At 37.9% G+C, this 9,714-nt stretch overlaps 1 protein-coding gene across 1 annotated transcript; it reads left to right on the top strand.

Moving 5' to 3' along the window:
• The first annotated feature begins 8,825 nt into the window (after positions 1-8,825).
• On the top strand, positions 8,826-9,182 carry LOC105741922 (40S ribosomal protein S26-like). Its single transcript, XM_012514279.2, has one exon. It carries the CDS (start codon positions 8,826-8,828, stop codon positions 9,171-9,173), a length of 348 nt encoding a protein of 115 aa, XP_012369733.1. The 3' UTR covers positions 9,174-9,182.
• The last annotated feature ends 532 nt before the right edge of the window (positions 9,183-9,714 follow it).

Here is a 9,714-nt window from a genome sequence, read left to right as displayed (position 1 = left end):
TCCTCCTCCTCCTCCTCTTTTTCCTCCTTCTCCTCCTTCTCTTTCTCCTCCTTCTTCTCTTTTTGTTTTAAATTTTTTTATTTATTTGGTACAGTGTCTTGCTATGCAGCTCCAACTCATAGTGATCCCCCTGTTTCAGGCTCCTCAGCACTGGGATTATAGGTGTGCGCCACTGTGCCTGGTACTGGGGCAGGCATGGCATATGGTACTGGGGATTGAACCTGGGTCCTTGTACTTGTCAAGCAGGTGCTTAGACTGCTGAACTATCTCCCCAGCCCCTGAAGGCATGCTTTTATGTGATGAAAATGTCCTATTTGCTTTTTTTTTTTTGTATTTAAGACAGGGTATACAGGGTGTACAGGGTCTCACTGAGTAGATTGGACTCATAGTGATCCTCCTGTTTACAGCCTCCCCAGTACTGGGATTACAGGCATGTGCCACCATGTCCAGTCTCAATTGCTGTCTCAGTGCACCCCAGGGGTGGAGCCGGCATGGCAGGCCCTGGTATCGAACTCCCAGTCCCTGTGTCTGCCTAAACAGATGCTTTAATCCGCTGAGCGATTTGACCAGCACTTCTATTTGTTTTTGATAATATTTAAATATTTACATTCAATCTTTATCTAGCTGCCAAATAGAACTCTTTAAAGAATAATGCTCCTAATATCCAGGCCTGTGTGCAGTCCATCCCCAAGCCCTCTGAGCATCAGAGAGATTGCCTTAAATCACTGCCAAAGGGTTTCACTTCCTTCCTGGGTGACCAGCTGGCCTGGTTTTTCCAGGACAGAGGTTTCAGAGATGTAGGGCTTTCTGTACTAAAACCAGAAAGGTCCAGGCAAACTGGGACAAAAGGGCCACTCTCCCTCTTTGTCTCTGGTTTGTTGCTTTTGCTCTTTGGAGAAAGATGCTTGGAGAATAGACACCTTTTAAATTTTTTTTAAGCTTGTGTGATTGTGGGATGCAGCGGTAGCTATGGTGAGCTCCTGGTTTCCTTTTATGACTCATGCATAGATAAAAAGAGTAGTACTTGAAGTGTAGGAATAGCATTGCAATCAGGGATTCAGAAAATCAGGGAGTAAACAGAAGGGATTGTCAGGCAGGCTTGAAATGCAAAGGGTACGCATGGGTTCACGCTGGGAAGGCCTGTTGTTTGTGGTGCAGAAGAAGCCAGAATCCAGGCCCAAGGAGGCGGGACTGAAGAGGTAGCATGCTGGGTCACTGGCTGGCTGAGTGGTGGCCCGAGGGGAGGGCCCAGTTGAGGGTTTGGGGGCCTGGGGGATGCTGATGCCCCTGTGCTGTGAATGCAGAGAGCTCAGCAGGGGCTGGACCAACACCAACTGAAACTCAACCAGAAATCCAGCTGCACTGCCATGCTGGAGCTGCCACCATCAGATCCCCGGCCACGGGCTGCCCCTCAACTACAGTCTCAGGTTCCTGCCTGTGAGTCACGAGGAGGCCAGGGGCCCAGGAGTTGTCCAAGTTGCACTCCTCCATCTTCATCTCACATACATACTTCCTAAAAGCTCAGGATAAAGAAGGCAAAACACAAGTGTCTTTCAATCTCTGTCAATCCAGACGTGACTTTAACGTAAGGTCTAGTTTTACTTGGATACTTATATACTTTTTAGAAAATGAAGTACTACTACTTTATGTTGTGCTTATTTTTTTTTTAACCTGGTTTCTTTTATTAACATGTCTTCTAAGCATAAGACAGTCATAGAATCAGATATGACGTCAAAAGTACATAGTAGACCCAGGTCCCTATCCTGCTTTCTACACTATGTCGCATGGCCATGTCTGCATGCCACTACTGTATCTTTTGGAAATATACTTTTTGAAAAAAAAAATTAATACAGTCAATATTTTTTATTTAATTTAATTTAATTTTATTTATTTATTTTAAAAAATATTTATTTATTTATTTATTGACATCAGTTATTTTTATTTTAAAGAAAGAAAAAAAAAATAAAAACAGTGGTACAAAATCTCAAAACAAGATTTTAGGAGAGTAACAATGGTTAGTACATTGTGTATTGTTATTGCCAAAGTAGTTTCTCACATTACAAGATATAGGCAAGAAATAATAAGCAAATCACATGGGTACAAACCTCTGTTTTTTTTTAAGTCAACAGAAAATGGAAATATACTTTTTAAAGTTTCTAATACTAGGAGAAGATATCATACAATGTCTTTTTAAATAAATTGTAAGTCAAAGATACAGTATAAATCTTAGAACAAAAATTAAGATTAAGCAATATTCAGAAAATTAAATGTTTCAAAACAATTGAACTAAGAAAAAGTTTTCATGATAGCAAAGAAGTATTAAAACTAAAACATAAAATAAATACTGGAATGGCAAATAATATTTTTTATTTTAAAAAGAATAGAAAATAGAAATGATACAGAATTTCAAAACATGATATATATTAATAATGGTTATTATGTCACATATTGTTATCTTCAAATTAGTTACTCAGATTATCAAATATAAACATGCAAAATTGACCAAACAATATAAGCACTAACTGTTGCTTTCAATAAATTGAAAGAAATGAGTAGCTATCTTAGCTATCTTGTTCAGTACATTTAATTTTTTTTCACAACAAAACTGTCTTTTATTTACACTTTTGTGAAGTTAGTAATGCATGACACTAGGTTGCTTAGCAACTGATAGCAAGCATTAACCAGACAGGATGTTCATCTCAGGAGTGAGGTGACTTGTTTGCTTTAGGCACTGGGTCAAGTCCCACCTACACGTATTTGATCGATTTCCTAGCTTCGTGGCTCCCAACATATCCCTCTTTTACATTTGGTTTTTTTCAGAGATAGGTGTTCCACTGCAGTTAGAGAAGCTGTATTTGGAGAAGTCTTATTCAAAGGACCTTTTCATACTTGAAACCAGTCAAAAGATTGTAGGTACTTGAATTCAGCAAAATAACCCAGTATAGTCCAATAGTCCATAATACTAGTGGGTTATCGGCAGAACTGGCAATTGTCAGAAGTTGTTGACTTGAGCCTTCTACAGCTCAGCATGTTAATATGGAATTACTTTTTTATATCTTGTGGTTATACATTTCTGCTGGATGGTTAAGACCAAGTTAAAGCAAGACCTATATAACTAAAAATGTAACTTTTGTGTCTGACAAGTTCAGTCAAACCTCCTCAGGGTTTACCCTGGAGCCATGTACAGCACCTTGTAGATCTTTTGTCAGTGTCAGCCATCTGACACTGTGTCAGAGTCATGGCCATTGCTTGACCAATTTGCTCTCTATGAAAGCCTGAGAGAAATTTTTCTCTCTAGGTGACTCTCCTTAGGCACACTCCGCATCGTCAATCACTTTCCTCTGTGGCCCCACAATCTCCTTGATCAGAAAATTTTGGCTGGGGAGATGACTCAGTAGAATAAGTGCTTCCCTGGCAAGTGCAAGGGACCAAGTTCAATCCCTAGTTCTGAAAAAAAAAAAATTTGGACACCACTGAGTTGTCACAGCATATATTCTCTTATATCTTGAGTCCTCACTGACCTTGAAGTGCTACGGCCAAAATATTTGCTATTCCTGTAGCCCCTCTATTTCTCTAATTTTTGGTCTGCAAACTTTAGTTGTTAAACATCCAGAAGAGAAGCTTAATGATATTATTACCCTGTAACAGAGGCAGTTGAGCTTAACATCACTATCTGTCTAAATATCAAATGCCTTCGACATAACATGGAACTGCTATTTTCCAGCAACCATGGATATTCTAAAATTTAAATCCCTATAGAATATTAAAAAAAAACCAATTACACAGAAATTTAGAAATTAAACAATATGTAATATTGTAGCAGGACAATCCTATGACTTTTTTTTCTTGTCTCTTGTTTTCTTTGATTATCTTTTAAAAAAATACTTTAAAGAGAGTATAGCAATAATTGGTATGATGTTAGAAGCAGTATGCATTCAGATGACCGAAATGACAGATGTTTCAAGTGTGGTTTTAGTATTATACATTGCTATCCTCAGTGTAGTTGCTTAGTTTACAGATATCAGCATATAGTTAGTCAGGGTGATAATTCTATCCATTAACTGTTATTTTAAAAAAACCTGATGGAGACTCTTAGGACCACTGTGTTAACTATCTTGTTTAAATAAATGTATGGTTTTGCCCCTTCCATGTTTCCTAACTTTTCTCCTTTCTCTCTCTCTTTGTGGTTTAAACCAGAAGTTCTCGCTTCCCATTTAACTGTGTTATACTTTTCAACTTTTATTTCTTCTTTTGAGTTCTTACACTAGTGAGACAATATGATATTTACATATGTGGGTCTGATTTATTTCACTGATGAGTATATATTCAAGTTGCATCCACTTATATATGAAGCCTTTGAGTTTATTTTTCTTTATAGCTGAGTAATACTCCATTGTATAAAAACACTACATCTTTTTCATCCATTCCTGAGGTGATGAGCATTTTGGTTGTTTCTAAGATTTGGCTATCACAAATTGTGCTGTTATAAACAGGCACACATATATCACTATGATATGATGTTTTCAGTTATTTTGGGAAAGTTCTTAGAAGGGGGATAGTTGGATTGAATGGGATTTTCAGTCCTACTTTTTTGAGGAATCTCCACACTGATTTCCATAATAGTTGCACCCGGCTACATTCCCACCAGCAGGGAAGAAGGGTTCCTATTTCCGGGCAGCCTCTTCAACATTTGTTGTTGGTTGATTTCTCTATGGTAGTCATTCTTTCTGAGGTGAGATGGTATCTCAGTGTTGTTTTAAATTGCATTTCACAAATGGCTAGTGATGTGGAGCATTTTTTCATGTATTTATTTGCTGCTTGTATTTCTTCCTCTGAAGAATGTGTTCATCTCAGATGCCCATTTTTGGATTGGGTTCTTTAAATTTTGGGGACCTAATGTTTTTTAGTTCTTTATAAATTCTAGGTAGAAGACCTTTGTTTGAGTGTTATTAGTTAAGATTTTTTCCAAATTTATGGGTTGTCTTTTCACTCTGTTGGTAATTTCTTTTGATGTGCAAAAACTTCTCAATAAGAGAAGGTCCCAGTTGTTCATTCTTTCAAATATTTCCTGTGCAATTTGACTTTTGTTCATGAACTCTTTGCCTATCCCTAGGTCTTCAAGATTGCCACCTACTTTCTCTTCCAGGTTTAGTGTTTCTCTTTTAATGTTTAGATCTTTAATCCATTTTGACTTTAGTTTAGTGCATGGTGATAGACCTGGGTCAAGTTTCAGTTTTTGGCATGTAGAGAGCCAATTTTTCCAGTACCATTTGTTAAAGAGGTTATCTTTCTTTCAGTAAGCATGTTTGGCCCCTTTGACGAAGATAAGATGGCTGAGTGTGTGTGTAGTTGCATCTGCCTCTTCTAATCAATTCCATTGATTCTCAGGTCTATTTTTTTTTTTTTTTGCCAGTACCATGCTGATTTTATCACAGTAGCTTTGTGGTATAATTTCAAGCCAAGAATTGTAATGCCTCCTGACTTGCCTTTGTTGTGCAGGATTGCCTTTGATATTCTAGGTTTTCTCTGGTTCCAAATAAATTTTAGGAATGATTTCTCTAGGTCTGTGAGGTATGCTGGTGCTTTTGATATGGATTGCATTAAATCTGTATAACAATTTTGGGAGTATGGCCATCTTCACAATGTTTGTTCTTCCTATCCAGGAGAAGGGAATACCTTTCCATTTTCTGAAATCCTCTACTATCTCTTTTTCCAGAATACTGCAATTTTCATTAAATAGATCTTTAACTTCTTAAGGTAGATTAATTCCTACATATTTCATTTTCTGTGGTATTATTGTAAAAGGTATTATTTATCTAATTTCCCTCTCAGTGTGTTCATTATCTGTGTAGAAGAATGCTATTGAGTTTTGGGTACTGACTTTGTATCCTGGTATGCTATCGAATTTGTGTATCAATTCTCGTAGCTTCTTGGTGGTTTTTTGAGTCTTCCAGGTAGAGTATCATGTCATCTGCAAATAATGATAGTTCAACTTCTTGTTCACCTATTTTTGTTCCTTTTATTTCTCTCTCTTGTCTAGTGGCTCTAGCTAATGATTCCAGAACTATATTGAATAGGAGTGGTGAGAGAGGATATCCTTGTCTTATACCTGATTTGAGGGTAAAAGATTTCAGTTTTTTCCCCATTTAGAATTATGTTAGCTGTGGGACTATCATAGAAGACTTTTATCAGATTGAGGTAGAAACCATCTATTCCAATTTTCTGTAGGACTTTGAACATGAATGAGAGTTGGACTTTGTCAAAAGCCTTTTCTGCATCAATTGAGATGATCAAGTGGTTTTTGGATTTGGCTCCATTGATATAGTGTATCACATTTATAGATTTGAGTCTGTTGATCCATCCTTGCCTCCCTGGGATGAATCTTACCTGGTCATGGTGTATAATCTTCATGATTTGTTGTATTCTATTTGATGGGATTTTATTTATTTATTTATTTATTTATTTATTTATTTATTTTTGCTGGAACCAGGGATTGAACTCAGACCCTTACGCTTGCCAGGGAAGTGCTTATTCCACTGAGCCTTCTCCCCGTCCCCACCCTTGATGAGATTTTATTGAGGATTTTTGCATCTATGTTCATGAGGGAGATTGGCCTGTAGTTCTCTTTTTTAGTTGTGTCTTTCTCTGGTTTTGGTATCAGTATAATACTTGCCTCCAGGAATGATTTTGAGAGAATTGTTTCCTTTTCAATTTCATTGAAGAGTTTGAGGAGTATTGGGATTATATCTTATGTAAATTTCTTGTAGAATTCATCTGTGAATCCATCAGGACCTGAAATTTTCTTTGTTGGTAGGTTTTTATTGCATTTTGAATTTCATTGGCTGTTATTGGGTTATTGAGAGTTCTTATAGCTTCTTGATTCAGTTTTGGTAATTTGTACTTTTCTAGGAATCTGTCCATTGTTTCTGTGTAAGTAGAGATTCTCAAAACAGCTATTGATGACCTTCTGAATTTCCATAGGGTCTGTGGTAATTTCACCTTTTTCATTCCTTATTGTTTGAATTTGAATTTTTTCTTTCTTCTTTTTGATGAGGTTAGCTAGGGGCTTAACAATTTTATTTAATCTTTGAAAGAACCAGCTTTTTGATTTGTTAATTCTTTGTATTGTTTTCTTTGTCTCAATTGTATTAATTTCTGCTCTAATCTTCATAATTTTCTCCCTTCTTTGGGCTTTAGATTTTGTTTTCTCTTCTTTTTCTAGACCTTTGAGGTATAGTATTAGGGTATTTATTTGTTCCTGTTCTGTTTTCCTGATGTGTGAGCTCACAGCTATAAATTTTCCTCTAAGAGCTGCTTTCATTGCATTTCATAAATTCCTATAAGTTGAGCTTAAATTTTCATTGAATTGTAGATATTGTTTAATTTCTTGTTTGGTGTCACCTATAATCCATTGGTTGCTGAGGAAGGTATTACTTAATTCCCATGTATTTATGGGGTTTTTGTGGTTTCTTTTATCATTTATTTCCAGTTTCATTGCACTGTGGTCAGACAATATGCACACGATAATTTCTGTTTTCTTGCATATAGTGAAGCATGATCTATGGACTAGTATATGTTCTATTTTAGAAAATGTCCCATGTGCAGCTGAAAAAAATGTGTATTTGGCTGTGGTTGGGTGGAACACTCTGTATATGTCCACTAAGTCTACTTGTTCCAAGTTCTGATTCAGTTCTGCTACTTCTTTGCTAATTTTTTGTCTGGTTGACCTATCTTTTTGGGATAAGGGGGTGTTAAGGTCTCCTATTAAGATTGTGGTATTGGATATTAGATTTTGGATGTCCATTAAGATTCGTTGATCTTTAGTGATTCAACCTTCTAATTCTTGCCAGAGTTACATATTAGCTTAAGAAAATATTTGCCAATTTCATAGGTTAAAAATGTATTGTAATTTGTATTTTTTATTAGTACTGAGTTGATCTTTTCAAAATGTAGTTGTTGGCATTAGTTTTGAGGTACTGGAATGAAATAAAAGGGAAATAGGTTTTTTTAGTTCCAACTTTTAGAGCATCAAAATCCAAGATGAAGGTGTTAGGAGACAGAAATTCACCTGCTCACCACTAGGACAACCCTTGGAGGCGATGGGAAGAAAATCAGGTTTTCTCAGAGCTCAGCACTCTGCAAAGATGGAGGGACTTTTTGACTTCTGAAAAGAGCTAGAGAACTCAGGTAAGTGAAGGTGTTTTTTATAAGTAGAAGAAGTGCAAGGGGCAACAGGCAGGAAGATTATAGTTTGGGTGAGGTTTTGCTCACCCAACTCGTGAGTCTATGTTTTTCCCCCCTCTGGCTCAAGTGTTACAATCAACTTTGACTTCCCAAGCCTAATTTCTGTGCTTCTTTTGATAAACATTATTTGTCTGCAGGTTAAACCTCGCAGTAAGGTACAAGCTTTGCGTTAGTTGTTGCATAGGACTAAAGAATAATGAGCTAAGTTTAGGTGGTTCACATTTTGTTGTTATCTGAAGGTCACCAGCTATTCTGGGTTCTGAGAATCTAAGGAAAGATTCATTAGCAGTTAACATCTTAATCACTTACATGTGGCTTTCTTTAGAATTCACAATTCTTGGCAAAGGGGAGGGGAGTGAAAGTACCCCTGCCAAGCAAGATGCAGGAAGGGGCAGCCCGTGTCGCTGTTACAAGGAGATCTGCTGGTTTGGCTTCTGGGAAGGGAGGAGCATAGTCACATCTAAAAGAAGACAAAGAGAGAAGCACGGCAGGGCCAAGCTTGCTCCTTTTATAATCATCCTCATGTGCATCAGCGATGCACAAGAAACATCAAGGGGCTCTTTCAGGTCCTCCTTTCCAAGATGACCACAAAAAGAAGGCACAACGGCCGTGCCAAAAAAGGCAGTGGTCATGTGCAGCTTCTTCCCTGCACGCATTGCGCCCGGTTTGTACCCAAGAATAAGGCTATTAAGAAGTTTGTCACTCGGAACATAGTGGAGGCCGCCACCATCAGGGACATTTCTGAAGTGAGTGTTTTTGACCGTTATGTGCTTCCCAAGCTGTATGTGAAGCTGCATTACTGTGTGAGTTGTACCAGTCACAGCAAAGTGGTCAGAAGTCGATCTCGTGAAGCCTGCAAGGACCGAACTCTTCCACCCCAACTTAGACCTGCTGGTGCTGCCCCACGACCTCCACCAAAGCCCATGTAAGGAGAGCTGAGTCTTAATGGACTGAAGAAAACTCTCTTGAGAAAGAAATAATAAATTGAATGTTATACTTAAAAAAAAAAAAAAGAAAAAAACATCAAGGGATCCCACAGGAATATTTCACCCCAAGTGACCTAAGGATTCCTGCTATGTCTTGTCCCAAAGATCCCACTGAGGCAAGAGATTAGGATGTGGCCAGCCATGTGGGCAGGTGGGCGTGATGGATCCATGTGGAGATCCAGGACACATGTGCAGAAAAAGTTCCCCAGCCCTGCACCTGGGACCAGTCAGAAAATGTTATCTTGTGATGTGAGACCAACCAGGTTTTTGATAGGATGATCTCAATCTGACATCAGCTGAGGAGTGGGAGATGCAAAGGGTGGCAGCCATTGACCTTGGGCTATGTACAGTTCTCTTTCTTGGTGGCCTGTTCTCACTGTGCAGAGCATAACTTTTTGCTTTTCTATCATAAATGTAAAACTTTGCTACCTTTTTTTGCTTGTCTTGCCCAATTCTTTGTTCAATACAAAAGAAATCCTGGCTA

The sequence above is a fragment of the Octodon degus genome, unplaced genomic scaffold (genome assembly GCF_000260255.1).
Source record: "Octodon degus isolate 3935 unplaced genomic scaffold, OctDeg1.0 scaffold00002, whole genome shotgun sequence".
Taxonomy (NCBI): Eukaryota; Metazoa; Chordata; class Mammalia; order Rodentia; family Octodontidae; genus Octodon; species Octodon degus.
This window is presented reverse-complemented; position numbering and strand designations above follow the sequence as displayed.

Excerpts from the sequence above, each read along its gene's own strand:
- LOC105741922 (XM_012514279.2), top strand. The coding sequence starts at position 8,826 with ATGACCACAAAAAGAAGGCACAACGGCCGTGCCAAAAAAGGCAGTGGT.